We start from the raw sequence: 17,632 nt of genomic DNA, 5'->3' as shown, positions 1-17,632 counted from the left end.
CTTTGACGGGGCTCACCCGGGTCAGCCCCCAGTGCCCTGCTTGTGGAGTAGGTCACTTGGGGGTGACCTGAGGTGCATGGCGTCACCACCAGAGGGCGAGTGTGATCGTTCGCTTAGCTCTTGTCAGGGGCTCACCCGAGTGAGCACTGCGGGGTCGATCCTTGCGGTCCCGTCGCGTTTGTGCAAGCAGCATCACCAGTGCGCCCTCTAGTTCTTTTATAACTCTATGATGGAGACTCATAGTGGTTGACTAGCCATCTCCTAGACTTGCCTCGTCGGGAGGACAGCTATGATGAATGAATGAATGATAAATGAATGAACTACCATATCATACCTTGTAAAGGTGGGATGTCCGGCCTGATGGCTGGTAACTCAATATAACCAGCTACATTCTCATCGCTCGTTTCTTTCTTAACGTCTTCCTTCTGCTCTCCAGTCTCCTTCTCATCCTTCACGTCTTCCTTCTCGTCAGTCTTCTCCTGGTTTTTGACTTTCTCCTGCTTTCCAGCCTTCTCCTTCTCATTCTTGTCTTTCTTCTTTGTCTTTTCGTCCGCTTTACTTTTCTTATCGTCGTCCTTTGTTTTCTTGGATTTTTTCGACTTGTCCTCCTTCTTCTTCTTCTTATTCTTAGCGTCTGATTTGTCCTCAACTTCAGGCTCAGCTTCCTCTTGTTTGTTTTGCGATTCTGACTTCGGTGATGACTCTGCGTCGGTCGATGAGGCAGAAATGTCCTCAGAATGACGAAGCCAACGGTTGATGAAAAAGTGAAACTCTTGGTTGGTGTCTTGGTCTTTCATTTTAACCTATTAATTAATAACAGTAATTATTAATAATAATGGCTACTTATATATAGCGCTCATATCTGCAATCAGTGACACTCAAAGCGATTCAACATACAATATTTTCATGCAAGGTATGTGGGACTACTTTTGACTTTATGAGACCTTCTCCTTTCACATAGCACCTTGGTAATGAATGATTCACAAAATTCTGTAGCACAATATGTGTGTACTGGTTCTTTTTAAGTGCATTACACAACACACTGGACCAACAGCTTTATGTCCCATCCGAAAGACCAAGCAACATGCCTTGAAATTGCACGGTTTTCCTTTTACCTCGTTGACTAACACGGTCGGCCATTTATGGGAGTCAAATTCTTGACTCCCATAAATGGCCCACCGTAATAGTTTGCAAAATAGAAAGGAAAACCACGCAATTTTGGGGCAAACTTGTGTGGATCATTGTTTTCTACTTTTAAAACATCTTTCTAACCATTATACGCATTTTAAAACAAACGGTTACAAACGCTTTTTATAGAACAACTCGTCCGGTGCAAGGCAACGTGTTCCTTGAAGGACACAAGTTTCACGACTGGGACTCGTAACCCACAATCTGCTGATTGGAACACTAGAGCTTTAGTTTGGTGCTCTTAACCGCTAGGTCACGACATGCAACCACTGAAGGATTTAATTAGCTTTGGCGTATTTATCAAGTGTTGATTAGCATATTGTTGTTGTTGACATTCATAGATCAATTAATGAAATAATTGATATCTCACCTTCTCCAAAAAGATGCTCTGTTTTTCATCTTTGTCGTCATCTTCATCTAGAATAAGACGGACCTTATAAATAGGACCAATCTCACCGACCTCAATCTGTGAAACAAATACACCAAAGTTAGACAGACTAGTAAATATTCATCTGGATTTCCTTTCATCATTACTCATTTAATTCTATTTATTTGAGTTGTGAAGCCAAGGACTCTCGGAAAAGTGAAACAAAAAAAACCTTGTAAGAGAATAATGAAAGGGAAAAAACACCCTTGTTGCACAAACTCCTGTGCTTTCAGATGCCTAAAAAAAGGCTTCAGGCGTGAAGTCTTTTAATATTTGAGTGAGAAATTTACCTCTCTCAAAAACTACATTACTTCAGAGGGAGCCGTTTCTCACAATGTTTTATACCAGCAACAGCTCTCCATTGCTTAATACCAAGTAAGTTTTTATGCCAACAATTATTTTGAGTAATTACCAAAAGTATAATGTCCGGTGCCTTTAAAACTTACCTTGAAGTCTTTGACACATCCTGCTGGGAATGCGATATCTTCCTTGTTGCCATCAGTCTTTCCATTCTCTTCAATCGTAGCATCTTTCTCCTCAGGAGGACTGTCTTTCTCAGCATCTCCGTCAGATTTCTCCTCATTTACCTTAACCTCACCCTCCTTAGCTTTATCCTCCTCCTGTGGCTTCAATGGTATAACCTCACTGCTTCCCTTTTCTCCATATACTTGAACAAAGAGGTTCGAGTTTGTGCCCATTCCATTTTCCTTTCCAGGGGTGATCCAGATGGTCCAGTTCCCTTTGGATGCAGACTCTCCATCGTCTTCCTCTGAATCCTTGTCTTTAGGAACATCCTCTTCACCTACAAATAGTTTAGAATTCCAACTTTAAAAGAGTATAACTCAAGATTTTATAAATATGTCTGATTCCTTAGTTTTACCATGGATGGTTTCACATGTGCTCATTTGTGATGGTACGACACTTGTGGCATAGTGTGGTGTGGTGTGATTGAGCGTGGCAAATTGTGGTTTATTACGGCAGTGATTAACAGGGTCAATATGGAACATTGGTGCGTGGCAGGTTGTAGTTATATAAGACTGGGCAATATGGAACAATGGAGTGTGGCAAGTTGTGATTATTTAAGAGAGTGATGAACGTGGTCAATATGGAACATTGGAGCATGGCAGGTTGTGGTTATTTAAGACAGTGACGAACATGTTCAAATGGAACATTGGAGCGTGGCATTTTGTGGTTATTTAAAACAGTGATGAACGTGGTCAATATGGAACATTGGAGCGTGGCAGGTTGTGGTTATTTAAGACAGTGACGAACATGTTCAAATGGAACATTGGAGCGTGGCATTTTGTGGTTATTTAAAACAGTGATGAACGTGGTCAATATGGAACAATGGAGTGTGGCAGGTTGTGGTTATTTAAAACAGTGATGAACGTGGTCAATACAGAACATTGGAGCATGGCAGGTTGTGGTTATTTAAGACAGTGATGAACGTGGTCAATATGGAACATTGGAGCATGGCAAGTTGTGGTTATTTAAGACAGTGATGAACGTGGTCAATATGGAACAATGGAGTGTGGCAGGTTGTGGTTATTTAAAACAGTGATGAACGTGGTCAATATGGAACATTGGAGCATGGCAGGTTGTGGTTATTTAAGACAGTGATGAACGTGGTCAATATGGAACATTGGAGCATGGCAAGTTGTGGTTATTTAAGACAGTGATGAACGTGGTCAATATGGAACAATGGAGTGTGGCGGGGTGTGGTTATTTAAGACAGTGATGAACGTGGTCAATATGGAACAATGGAGCGTGACAGGTTGTGGTTATTTAAGACAGTTATGAACATGGTCAATATGGAACAATGGATTGTGGCTGGTTGTGGTTATTTTGTTTTCTGTCTTAATACACCCATTTATGTCCTGTCTTTTTATGTATGTCTGTCATTTGTCTGTCCGTCCATAGACTGAGAAACAAAAGCTGTTGCTTCACCCCCGACCTAGATGTACCATTTTAAAGCTCACTTTCATATCACTGCTGTAAAACGTTCATGTACTGTCAATTTGATTAAACAACATTTTGTATTATTCATTTTTAATTATTGTGATATTATGCAACATTGAATAAACACACATATCTTGGAAGATTGACAAGCGCCCTCTGTAAATGTATGCGTCACACTTACAAGGTTTTTGGTTAGGCGTCTACAATACGGAGTGTGCATGTGCTCGTGGTCTTGGTTAGTGGAAACGCATTTTGTGATGTGTAGTGCAACCCGAAATACAGGGAAGTGTTTATTATAGATTACAGGGCTGATACTTCACAGAGACTTCGAAGGTGATTGCCTCCATGCCCCTGGTCATTGCCTTGGTGCCCCACAATACGGACTGTGCATGTGCTATTTATTTGGTTATAGTGAAAGCGCATTTTGTGTGTCATGTAGTGCAATACGTAATGCGTAAGTGTTTATTATCAATAACAAGCCTGATACTTCATAGAGGCAACGAAGGCAATTGCCTCCATGCCCCCTGGTCTTTCATTGCCGTGGTGCCCTGGAAATGCTCCAGTAGAAATGTACAATTTCCTCATAGGGAGCTCTTTATTACCCAAAGAGAAAATGCCTTGGTGCCCTTGCCCTTTCAAAAACGAAGCATAGAGGCCTGCAATTAGTTTGCCCGGTGCAAAACTTTGACCATTAAATAGTCATAATAGTGAGAGTGCAGTGAGTGAGTGAGAGGTGGTCGAGCTGATGGTGTTTTGAAGAAACTTGCCTTCAAGGAACAATTCTCTCTCCGGTAAACCTTTGCCTTTACGTCAAAAACCATCAGAAGTCCGACAAAATTAACAAGCAAACCAAATAAAAAAAACTAAAATGGAATCACAAATCAAACAATTGGAACAAATCAACAAATGAAAGTGGCTACTACATATACATCTACCAAATTCAGAAGTTGACCTGCTGTAATAAAACCATAAAAGCCTAGTTGAATGGGCTATTTCAAACAGATTTGTATTGTATGATTTGTAAGTCAAGAAAATGGATCAACTTTTGAAGTACAGCCCGGTTCATACTAGTGCTGGGCGAATAGTGAAATTTTGTTATTCGGATACCGCTGGCCAACTATCCGAAATTAACCGGATATTCGAATAGTTTTTTTGCTGCTAGAGGGCGCTGTTCGTTTGTGAATGAGTTATGGGCGGATTGATATTAGTTTTAGACAGTGTCACTCGGTTCATTCATAAAAATGACCGGATCTAATTTAAAGATGGCGATTTGCTTTTTCTTTTGATCGTGATTGACTCTACGTGATGGAAAACTTTTGTAATCTTTGAACAAATTACGTCAGAAATGTCATTGTTTTAACTCTTCACGGAGGTGAGCATAGTTAAGTACTTAATATATGCTGTTTTATGCTGTCTTAATAGAAGTTTCATAAGGATTCAGACAAAACAATTCATATCAGTTGTTGCCCGACGTCCGCGGATATTCGGATATTAAAGAATATCCGGTTACTCGGTTGTAATAACAGAATTATCCGGTTTGTAAATAGGTATTCGCGCCCTATACGGATATCCGGTTAAGAAAAAAAAGGCATTCGCGGTTACGGATAGGAAAACCTATTCGCCATTAACCGGATATTCGAATAATTCGCCCAGGCCTAGTTCATACTTACTGCGAATGCGAATACGATACAAATTTTGACGTCACCAATTCACAACAAACAATTCACATCAGTTGACTTGTGCTCAACTCATGCCAAACATTCGCTGTTAAAACAACCATGTGACGTCAAAGTTCACTTCGCACTCGGAGGAGTATGAACGGGCTTAAGTAGCAGACTCTACTGGAGTATGTGTTTTATGTAGTAATGAACTACTTAATAAACTCTGAATTAACCAAATGAAGAAGCCAATACGTGCAATGATGATATCACACATGGGTTTGGAATGAGCGGGAGTGAAGTTAGTATATGAAACGGATTTAGTTAGTATAGTGTAAATAATACTGTAATAAAACAAAGGAAAGTAACACAGGTATTATGCATAGTTATAATAATAATAATACTAATAGTGGCTTCTAATATAGCGCTCATATCTATCACTCAGTCTGTCAGTGGCGCTCAAGGTGATTCAACATTCAGTATTTTCAAGCAAGTTATGTGGGACTACGTTTTGAATTATGAGGCCTTTTCCTTTATAGCACCATGTAATGCTTTACAAGATGCTGTGGTGAAATCTGCAGTCCATCAAGCCAGGAACACAAGGGCGTACCCCTTTCTCTTTACGATTAGTGCACTGCGTTCTTATACGTGCATTACACAACACACAGGACCTACGGCATTACGTCCCATCTGAAGGATGCAGCAATAATGGTAAAGTGTCTCGCTTAAGAACACAAGTGTCACGCCTGGGACTCAAACCCACACTCTACTGATCAGAAACACCAGAGCTTGAATCCGGTGCTCGGCCAGGACGCATACAGTTTTATGCTGGCCTGACTGTTACTATTAGTGCAGTTTTGCTTGTCAACGATGCTTCCAAATCACATCAGGGACACAACATCCTTCAGCACATCCCAGACACTTCTGAAAGCCCACTTGTTTCAGGAGGCCTACCATCAATGACTTAGATTAAAGGGTGTCGTGGCCGAGTGGATAAGAGCACCGAACTCAAGCTCTGGTGCTTCTGTTCAGCAGAGTGTGGGTTCGAATCCCGGTCGTGACACTTGTGTCCCTGAGCAAGACACTTAACTATAATTGCTTCTCTCCACCCAGGGGTAAATGGGTACCTGTGAGGGCAGAGATGGTTCTTGTGATTGATTTTAGCCGAGTAGCGCATATTAATGTTGCACAGGCTGCATACTCCCCACCAGGGTGCTGAGATGGTTTAAGGAGTGATTTAAGGCCCAGTGACCAGGGGTAATAATGTCAAGCGCTTTGGGACGCCCTCCGGGTGTGAAAAGCGCTTTATAAAAACTGGTTTTTATTATTATTATTATAATTAACTTCACCTTTGATGTAGGCCCTTTATAAATTGTTATTGATTAACTGATTGATGCGGTAATTGCACAAGTGGTGGTGTGTTTGTCGGACAGCTGGGTATTCCTAACGAAAGGGACTTCTTTAGTACCGATCAATAAAACATGAGAATAATTTACCTTCTAGTTGTAGATCGGCTTCAAGCACTGTATTACCATCTTCTCCGATGATAGCGTTACCAAACCACATCTTAGATGCAAAGACAGATCTCGTCTTGGCAAAGCGACCTTCTTGCACAGTGAGTTTCTCTACAAACCATGTATCTTGTTTCTCATCGGAGCTAATGGTCAGAATGGCCTTGTGGAGTTGACCGACTGACACTGCGTCAAAGTGGAATGTGTCGACCTGAGCAAAATTTGATGACAAATAAATCTGTCTTAAAGGCACTGCTGTCTTAGGATTAATCTTAGGACTTAGGACGAGTTAAAGACACTGGACACTATTGGTAATTGTCAAAAACCAGTCTTCTCACTTGGTGTAACTCAACATATGCATAAAATAACAAACCCTTGAAAATTTGAACTCAATTGGTCGTCGAAGTTGGGAGATAATAATGAAAGAAAAAACACCCTTGTCACACTCAGATCTCGAAATCAAATATGTGGAAATCTCAAAAACTGCTCCACTTCAGAGGGAGCCATTTCTCACAATGTTTTATACTAACAACCTCTCGCCATCCTTGTTACCAAGTAAGGTTTTGTGCTAATAATTATTTTGAGTAATTACCAATAGTGTCCACTGCCTCTAAAGGCACTGGAGTGGATTTCACAAAGAGTTTAAAATAGTCTTATCTCGAGTTAGGAGCACGAGTTACTTTAAGTATATCCGAGGACTCGTCCTCTAGTCCTAAGTTAGGACATAGTCCTACATTGTAACTCTCTGTGAAATCGACCCCAGGACATCTTTGGTAGTTTTTTTTAAGTGAATGTGGCAAAAGTTAGTCTTTGGCAATGATGCTTTCCAATGTTTTCAAGCACATGCTCTTGCACCTTGTCTTTATAAGGCCAAACGATAAATCTGCATGGATATGAAGACATGTGGGTGCACCATTCTACGTGAAATGCATAGTGTATTGACCCCTTGCACGCGTGTCACACGCGGCGACTGGTGCCATGCTCACCATGTTGGTGGGCAAGTTAGGTTTACGCGTATTAACGCCGCGTCGTCTAAAATGCGCACTTCACTGCATAATGCACAGCATACTCTATGCATAGAGTTATATATGAAAACGCACAGTGAAATTGCCCACCAGTATGGCGCATTCAAGATTTTTATGATGATGACGTCAGGTGAAATGGGTCAATACATGTACTTATTTGCGCATAGAAACAGTGTATTCTTCCATACGATCCTTCACACCTTTGTGAAGGAGTGTATCATTACGCTGTGCAGAAGTAGTCAAATATAGGATGCGTTCGATTAGCTTCCACAGGTCGACCCCAATCTGCCCCCGGTACACTCGAATAGCTTTGACGACATTCCAGGGGCTCACCCGGGTCAGCCCCCAATGCCCTGCTTGTGGAACGGGTCACTTGGGGCTGCCCCGACTGGTGCATGATGTCACCACGAGAGGGCAAGTGTGATCGTTCGTTTAGCTCTTGTCAGGGACTCACCCGAATGAGCACACTAGGGTCGACACAGGGAAGCGAATCGAACGCACCCACTGAAGGCTGGAAAAGAGGCTGTGAACGTGTTTCAAGCGTTGTGTTGTTGTATCGAGTGGGGACTTGACTGGACTTGGACAAAAGTGACTTGCGACTTGACTTGACTTGAGAAAAAATGACTCGGTTACAACACTGAAAGTCTGTAACTAATGCTGGCGGCAAACTGACTACCTTGACTCATTCTAACATCTCAAACACCTACCATTACTTTTCCTTCTTGTGAGACTGGTTGAGATGTTCTAGTCAGTTCATGTTTCATCATTTCACCACATGTTCCCGTTAATGCGACATGTAGATTAGGGTTGGTGGAGGCACTCTCGGCGTCTTCCTTAATGTACACTTGTACTGTGTATTGCACCACTACATCAAGACAAGACAAACAAGTGTAATAAAAGGGAGTTAAGAATGGACCCTTCCCATAAAATATGTTAATTTCATTCACGTATGCGTACAGACCCTGTTGGTTGGCAAACGCCATAGAGTTGTGCACTAAGCAGACGCGCAATCGCATCTGCGTCACGCACCCATTAGCCGTGTACAAAACAGCGCGATGTGCCCTCATTTTTATTATGTTATTATTTTGCTAACCAATAGTTAGTGCGCACGCGCTACGTGCAATTTACATATTTCATGGGAAGGTCTATTCACACTGCAGTAGTGAAGTTAATAACGATCCACTAAAGCACTAGTCCGCCCAGGTAGGACTTGAAAAAGTATCGACACTCCTGGGTTGACAGGTCTTTTCCTTCAGCTGCGCCATGCATCTGGAACTCTACCACTTAATCTTAGATCTTGTCTTTGTACCACAAAGTTAAATATCTCCTGAAAACTTATTTTGTGTCATACGTTTTCTAGGACTGATTTAGACGTGTCTGTTTTCTTTCGATTGTTTTTGGTTTGCTGCGCCTTGAACACCCATCAGGATGGATATGTGCGCATTACTCTATAATTATTATTATTGCTAATTATGACCATTGCATACCTGGGAGAGGTTCTACTCCTGGTCTGATGGCAGCTACCTCTCTCATCGTAGCTGGGTTGGAACCCTCCTCAGACGATAGCCAAGCATTCACTCTGAACAGTAACTCAGGTCGGTTTGGATTCGTCAGCCTCACCTAGATTGCAGGAAAAACAATCGGTCAAATACACCTTTTGATACTGCCACCACGTTTGACGTTTTCCTGGCATGTGATATCTTAGTACATGTATAGCACCATAGTAGGCACTGGACACTATTGGTAGTTACTTAAAATAATCGTTAGCATAAAAACTTACTTGGTAATGAGCAATGGAGAGTTGTTGATAGTATAAAACATTGTGAGAATCGGCTCCCTCGGCAGTAACCAGGTAACATAGTTTTTGAGAAAGAGGTAATTTCTCACTTACATATTTGAATCTGATAAAAGACTTCAGGCCTGAAGCCTTTTTTAGGCATCTGAAAGCACACAAAATTGTGGAACAAGGGTGTCTTTTCTTTCATTATTCTCTTGCAACTTTGATTACCGATTGAGTCCAAATTTTCACAGATTTGTTATTTCATGCATATGTTTGGATAAACCGAGAGAGAATACTGGTCTCTGAAAATTCCACTTTGAGTAAACAACTTACATGTTGGACGTGCCAAGCTGGACTGTCACCAGAGTTATCATGTTCAAGTCGAATCTTAGTAATCTCACCGATGTCATCAATCTCCACCTGATAATAATCATAACCACATCCATTAATAAATATATTCAGGTCAGCAGTTTTTAAAATGCAATCTTGTTATTTGGGAACACTATATAGAAATTGGGAACCAAGTTCATAAACCTGTAGCAGATATCTTATGCTTACAGAGTGCCAGTTAGCAGCATTTTTTAAATTTTTTATTTAAATAATGACTTACATGTATTACCGTAAGCGAAGTACAAGGTATGCTAACTTGTCACAACTGCAGGGCCCATTTTTATGGCTCTGCTTACCAAAAGCAAAGAATAGGTGCTTGCGTAAGCAGGGAATTCTGTGGTTACATCAAGCGTATTTCACAGGTTAGCAGGGAATTTTGGCTTGTGCGCATGCGTACTCCATTTTACTAGGCATTCTCTGCTGACACAGTTAGCGCAGAAATTTGGAAGTAAGCAGAGAATGATGAGTGTAAGCAAAGAGATCAACGGTAAGCAGAGCCATGAAATTGGGCCGAGATCTCTTGAACATACGGTGAAACCTTCTCAGATATGTATAAAATACAAGCTTTATAAGCGAATTTTCCAGAGTAAGCACAACTACTTGCTTACAAATTAAAGAAAATAGCCCTGGGGAATGAATTATCACCAAAACCAATTTAGAACTTTACCTCAAATTCTTGCTCTGTGTCTGTTTCCAAAGCCTTGCCTTCCAGTGGATGACGTGATTTGTCCGATTCACCAAATACTGTAAGATGGACTAAGGCTGTGGTACCAGCATTCTCTTCTACACTGGTCTTGATCGCCACTGTCCACTTCCTATCTGGTTTTTCTATAATGAAATATTAACAATGACAGTATTTAACAATGATGATTGTTATACCTTGATAACAAACTGTAAAGTTTGATTTCCAAGAGTAGCCAGCATTTTGTCCTTTGGATATTCCAAAAAGACTTCACCTGTTGAACTGAGGTTGTGACAACTGTAAAATACATACATGTAGGTTAATAACACATACTTTAAGGATTGACTTACCTTCTGAAGGCTCATCCTTTGCTTCTGACTTCACTGGACGAACTCCTATAATGAAAGACATCACAGACATACAAACAAGTTCATTTTTTTTGTCTCTTTCTGTGTGCACAAGGATTTCAAAATATATGGTTGCTCAATATTATCTGATTTTTCCGAAAGTATGATAAGCACTATTTATATATATTTGGTTTGCGGTAACACCATGTGTGTATCTAATGTACTTGCCAGGTAGAGTGTGTTCTTAGAGAACTGTCTTGCTTAATTCTACTACTGCAGAGTAGATTATTCGGGAGACTTCTTATTTCTGAAAAGAACTGTCCTGCTTATAAACTATTACCTGAACGATTGTTATAGAAATAGGCTGGGACTACTACTTTGGCTTGTAGGATCGTAATTAACTGTACTACCGCAGAGTCAGTTCCTAAAAGACCAAACCCAACAACTGACTCCAGGAGGGGATATAAACGAACCATTGGTTTAACGTCTACGATTATGAGTTGCACAAATCATGATTCAGTAACTATAGATAACAATACTTATTCTAGTCATTGTGAAATCAGAGGTTAGCTTGGTGGGATTCGAACCCATAACCTTGTGATTGCAAGTCCTGCAGTCTGACCACTGGGCAGGAAACTAAATGTCAATACACAACTAGAGTAGTGAAGTGCTATTCACACGACAGAAATTTAACTGGGGTCCCTTGCTTTATTTTAGCATGGTTGTAAAATGTAGCAATGCTTGACCAGATATTGCAAGAGAACTTGGACAGTAGAAACAATGTCCTTTCACACGAGGAAAATTTTGTACAATTTTACAACCAGGCTACAATGTAGCAAGGGACCCTTGCTAAAGTGATCTCGTGTGTAAGGGGCTTTACTCACCGAGTAGTTGTAACTGTCTCTGTGTTTGTCGGTCTTCCATATGATCATCCAGCCAACTATTACAGGCAAAGAGATATTCCTGGTCGGCTCCCTCATTCTCTCGTACAGTCACTGAGTTGATGAATATACCAGCACCTAAATAAAGAAAAAGAAAAAAAATGTCATGCAATCCTTCTGGGCCCAATTTCATGGCTCTGCTTACCGCCGAATTCTGCGCTTACGATCGCGATTCCCCGCTTACGTGCAAGGGCCAAATTTCTGAGCTAGCCTTGTAAGCGTAGAATGCCTAGTAACGTGGAGTATGCACGCGCAGAAGCCAAAATTCGCCGCTAACCCGTGAAATACACTTGCCGTAAGCACAGAATTCCCTGCTTCCGTAAGCGCCGATTCTGTGCTTACGGTAAGCAGAGCCATGAAATTGGGCCCTGGTCACTAACAGGCCCGAGCACTATTGGCCGAATTATGCCAGTCCATTGTTTTATAACACACCTTGGTCTAAAATAGGAAGTAAGAAAAGAAACTTTTGAGGGGTTACTCAACTGTTTTAATTCAACATTAATCCATGGGCAATTAAGTCAGAAGCGATTTGACCAATTAGAGGACTGCATTTAGTTTCCCCGGATTTAACCAGTCAACAATTGTAAGTCTATTGCCTGCTCCAGGAAACCACTTCCCGCAAAACATGCACGGGGATGTCTTGACGTGCGCCTAGTTCACGGTGGTGCAAATCTCATGCACTAGACTATATTATTAGTTCACCCCATGTGACAGTGTTTCAGCCAACCAAGGGTGCGTTCCACTCGCGCAAACATTACCAACATTAAAGCACGTTCGCCAACAATTTTCAGTGAAGCGAGTTTTCTTCCGCCACCGTTGGCAACTTTACGCGTGTAATTACAGTGTATTTTTAGTGGTTGATAATGCAGATTTAAAAAAACGAAGTTAATTAGTTGATGTACTACATACATGACATACTACATCAAAAACAAAGATATTGTAAAAAAAAAAAATAGGGATGGTGTCGCCATCTTCATTTCAGGGCGCCGCCATATTGGCACTAGTAGTGCACACAATCATTCCAAAGATAAACGACGTTTGCGCGAACAGTTGCGATACATTTGCACAAGTGGAACACACCCCAGAACTAGCAAGAGGTGTGTTATAAAGCAGAATATTGAGTCATAACTCACCATAGCCTATTTCATCATGCCCAATCTCCACCCTCGACACATCGCCAAGGCACACCGCTTCTACTTTGAACTCATCCACCTGCCCCTTTATGAATTTACACGGCTGGTGGAGTGAGTGGTAGAGTCTCCTCTTGCCTGTATCACCTCTCTCTCCGTGGACGATAACCCACATCTTGGCGTCGGTGTAGGCTGCCCAATGATCACCAGTAGACACAGATACGTGATAAACATTGACTGTCGATAAAATAAATAACATAAATAATAAAATAGAGAAAAAAGAATGAGGTTTTGGGGGTCGAACAAAGAATTGACTAGAGTGGGATTCGAACCAACGACCTCCGGATTCACGTGCCGGCGCTCTACCAACTCAGCTATCTAGCCCTATATTGGCGGTGTCCCTATTTTGTCAATATCTTTGTTCGGTGGTTAGCAGTTGCAAACTGCTTACCAACCAAAAGGACCTACATGTATGATAAAAAAGCATACTAATACTTTATTGCCTGGCTGTTGTACATGTATACTGACCCTACGAGAAGTTTGACCCATGACTCAAATATAGAACAAATTCATCTTCAATGTCTAATGGTTAAACCTACTAGACACCATTGATAATTACTCAAAATAATTGTTAGCATAAAAACTTAGTTGGTAACAAGCAATAAGCCTTTTTGAGGTATGGCGGACGTGGTATTAGGTTTACGTGTAAACGCCGCGTCGCCTAAAATGCGCACTTCTTTGAATAACATACGTTCTATTTCTATATGCACAAATTTACCACAACTTTACAGTGTTGTAGCATTGTGTCCGCCATACCTCAAAAAGGCTTAAAACATTGTGAGAAACGGCTCCCTTTGAAGTAACATAGTTTTTGAGAAAGAGGTAATTTCTCACTCAAAGATTAAAATATTTCAGGCTTGAAGCCTTTTTTTTCTTATCTGAAAGCACACAAATATTGCAACTTAAGTTTTTTTTCATTTCATTATTCTCTTGCAACTTCGATGACCGATTGAGTCCAAAATTCTCACAGATTTATTATTGTACGCATATGTTGGGGTACACAAAGTTAGAATACTGGCCTTTGGCAATTACCAACGGTGTTCAGTGCCTTAAATCACAAAAATAAACATTACTGTGTTCATGTTTTACCTGGCAGTATTTCTTTGTCTTTTCTAACTGCAGGCAGCTCACGTACGATATCAAAATCATCGTCAAGTCTCGACATCCAACGATCAAAATCAAAGACGAGTTCTTCCTCTGTATGCTGATCCACCATCTTGACCTGTTTGTATTTAAAAACATCTCATCATGAATAACATGGTACAACCCATAGAGTTATATATAAGACCTAGAGGGCGCACTGGCCTATATACGCGACCCGGCATGCGCGCAGGCGGCCATTTCCTAAGTTGACAAAACAGGCATTGCTTAGTGTGTGATTGTGCGGCCATTTTGTAAGTTGAAAAAACAGCATCGCGTAGTGTTCATTAAGCACAAACTCAAACATGTGTTTCACCATTCAACGCGCGTACAGAATGGCGAGAGCGTGTCTCTGTGCGGTCCGGTAGCGTTTGTGCAAGAAGCATCACCAGTGCGCCCTCTAGTTCTTATACATAACACTATGGTACAACGACTCTTAGGCCATGTCCGAAACGGGAACTTCGGCTACAGCTACGGCTGGATCAGCACATGGTCTAGCCATAGCGATAGCCGCCGTTTCCAACACTGCTTTTTTGCGAATGAGAAGCAATGAAGTGGCAGGTCTGTTTTAGCTGCGAATGTTTCGCAAAAGTTGAGCACATCTCTTCTCTTCTGAATTATTTGTTGCGAATTTGTGACAAAAATTCATCATTGATTGTCAGGACTACCGACCTGTTTGAGATGCCAGCCTTCCCATTGGTTGGTTTGGTTGTCGTCTTCATCATCCTGACCAATCCGAATCTTGTAGATCTCTCCAATCTCACCAACAGAAACCTAAATCACCAACAACAATTAAATACAGATCATTTACATTTAGAGTTCATGTCTTCAGTCTCACCAACAGGGTCCGTCAGTCGTTACATTACAAGAAGCAACTTACCAGTACAACAGCAGCAGATTACCAGAAGTGCAACAAAACATAGCCGAAAATATATCATTCAATTTACAATAACATTTTCCAGCTAAGAACAATCACTTTAGTAACACAATTTATTGTTAGCTGAGCAAACTGGCGTTGAACTTGATTATGTTGCAAGCACTAAAATATGCCTATATATTTTGTAAAATAATCATAAAATTTGACCAACCGTCGTTTGACAACGTATACGAAATTAGATAGACTAACTAGTGTTGTTACTATTGAGAAATCCAATCCATTGAAACTGTGATAACCAATGGGGGAAATAGTTTAAGTCAGAGAATAGACTCTAAAGTGTAGATTCGTGAATACAATGTACTCGCCTTCAGCTCGTACATTCTATTCACGAATCTACACTTTCTCGTCCATTCTCCTTAACTTTATAATCTTTCTCATCTCCCTGGGGAGTAAACAGCCCTGAGCTGCCGAATGGCGCTAGTGGCTTTTTTAATACACAAAATCAACCTCTACCCTCGCAGGTACCCATTTATACCCCTGGGTGAAGAGAAGCAATTATGGTAAAGTATCTTGCTCAAGGACACAAGTGTCACGACCGGGATTCGAACCCACACTCCGATGATTTAACCACCAGAACTTGAATTCGATGCTCTTATAACCACTCAGCCATGACACCCTATACCTTTATGTTATACAAACAACACCGTCATGGCCGAGTGTGTCATGGCCGGGCGGTTAAGAGCACCGGATTCAAGCTCTGGTGTTTGATCAGCAGAGTGTGGGTTCAAATCCCGATCGTGACACTTGCTACGTAAAATTGGGGAGGTAGTGCTTTCTGCTCTACCGGCCAGGCTTTGGACTGATGATACCCAAGCCTACATCATGGACTGTAGGCTCTAGGAGTAGGTGGCAACGGCCTCTGGACAAACAATTGTAGCCCACACCTTGAAGTGGCCTTCAGGCCTTGTGTGTCTGGCGACTTGCATAAAAAAATTTAAAAAAATTAAAGTTCAATACAGCACCACGACTTACATCAAATTGGTCAGTGTTACCAGGTTGATAGAAGTTATCTTGGTCCTCCTTGTCAAGAACAATAGAATCTGTTTTTCCTTTGTCTCCATACACAACGAGATGAACTTTGCTATTGTTTGCTGGTTTAGAATCCTCATCAGTTGTGATCCAAACTCTCCATTCACCTTCTGCAATGTTAACCAATCATTCATTTTTTAGTTTGTTTTTATCTGTAATTCATAAATACTCTAGACAGTTCCGCTATTCCTATTGGTAGAGAGCATGTTACATGGGGGCGTTAAACAGCTGATAAAGACATAGCCGGCTTTGCATGTTATGTATGCAAGCTCATTTACGCCAAATTACTTACGTGGAACGCAATATATAGCTATTAGTACCAGGGCATAATCCGTTTGTATGCGCTTAATAAACAAAACAACGTGCACTAAACAGAATTCTTTACAAACAAGTTGAAAATTCGCTAAAGAAACATAGTCTTTACATTGTTTCATTTTTGTTGGGCTTTTGAACAAAAGGGCATTTGCATATGGAAAAAATAAAAGAGTAGTGACTCGTTCTTGAACGGCTGTTTAAAACCTTGCAAGGTCGCCACTTTTTCTAATCCCTTAATAATCACTTACAACAGTGCATATTGATATATCAGTCTCTTTAAAGGCAGTGGACACTATTGGTAATTGTCAAAGACCAGTCTTCTCACTTGGTGTATCTCAACATATGCATGAAATAACAAACCTGTGAAAATTTGAGCTCAATTGGTCGTCGAAGTTGCAAGATAATAATGACAGAAAAAACACCCTTGTCACACGAAATTGTGTGCGTTTAGATGGTTGATTTCGAGACCTCAAGTTCTAAACTTGAGGTCTCAAGATCAAATTCATAAAAAATTACTTCGTTCTCGAAAACTACTCCACTTAGAGGGAGCCGTTTCTCACAATGTTTTATACTACCAACTTCTCCCCATTACTCGTTACCAAGTATAAGGTTTTGTACTAATAATTATTTTGAGTAATTACCAATAGTGTCCACTGCCTTTAAAAAACCCTAAAAATATATTATATTATCCTAATTGGACATTTGATGTTGAAGGTAAAAATTTAACAAATACTTACGAGTTGGTAACACATCTTTTTCTGAAATTAAAATAAGATTAACAAGTTATGAGCATAGACGGAAAAATAGAAATTTAAAAAATGGAAAGACATTTACTACTTATGTTTTGATCTTTTCTTTTCAATATTTTGTTTTGTTGTGTGTAAAGAAACTTCATAGGAGAACTAACCTCATTAAAAACTTGTGCAAAAAGTAAAGGGAAGGTACACGTTTGGTATTTGTCAAAGACCAGTCTTCTCACTTGGTGTATCCCAACATAAGCATAAAATAACAAGCCTGTGAAAATTTGAGCTAAATTGGTCATCGAAGTTGCAAGAAAATGATCAGAGGGAGCCGTTTCTCACAATGTTTTATACTATTGACAGCACTCCAATG

At 40.6% G+C, this 17,632-nt stretch overlaps 1 protein-coding gene across 1 annotated transcript in view; it reads right to left on the bottom strand.

The window, feature by feature from the left end:
• LOC139952681 (uncharacterized) overlaps positions 1-17,632 on the bottom strand; it is a 127,058-nt gene that overhangs the window by 18,490 nt on the left and 90,936 nt on the right. Inside the window, exons 49-63 of the mRNA XM_071951883.1 lie at positions 17,257-17,277; positions 16,148-16,314; positions 14,911-15,012; positions 14,188-14,320; positions 13,042-13,275; positions 11,852-11,986; positions 10,971-11,015; positions 10,606-10,766; positions 9,882-9,968; positions 9,256-9,388; positions 8,476-8,633; positions 6,729-6,954; positions 2,062-2,417; positions 1,559-1,654; positions 335-803 (exon numbers count right to left, since the gene is read on the bottom strand). Coding sequence (XP_071807984.1) covers positions 335-803; positions 1,559-1,654; positions 2,062-2,417; positions 6,729-6,954; positions 8,476-8,633; positions 9,256-9,388; positions 9,882-9,968; positions 10,606-10,766; positions 10,971-11,015; positions 11,852-11,986; positions 13,042-13,275; positions 14,188-14,320; positions 14,911-15,012; positions 16,148-16,314; positions 17,257-17,277 — 2,523 coding nt within the window. The remainder of the gene's footprint in view (positions 1-334; positions 804-1,558; positions 1,655-2,061; positions 2,418-6,728; positions 6,955-8,475; positions 8,634-9,255; positions 9,389-9,881; positions 9,969-10,605; positions 10,767-10,970; positions 11,016-11,851; positions 11,987-13,041; positions 13,276-14,187; positions 14,321-14,910; positions 15,013-16,147; positions 16,315-17,256; positions 17,278-17,632) is intronic.

Source organism: Asterias amurensis, chromosome 20 (assembly GCF_032118995.1).
Source record: "Asterias amurensis chromosome 20, ASM3211899v1".
Lineage (NCBI taxonomy): Eukaryota > Metazoa > Echinodermata > Asteroidea > Forcipulatida > Asteriidae > Asterias > Asterias amurensis.
The sequence above is the reverse complement of the archived record's forward strand: the minus strand, read 5'-3'. Positions and strand labels throughout refer to the sequence as shown.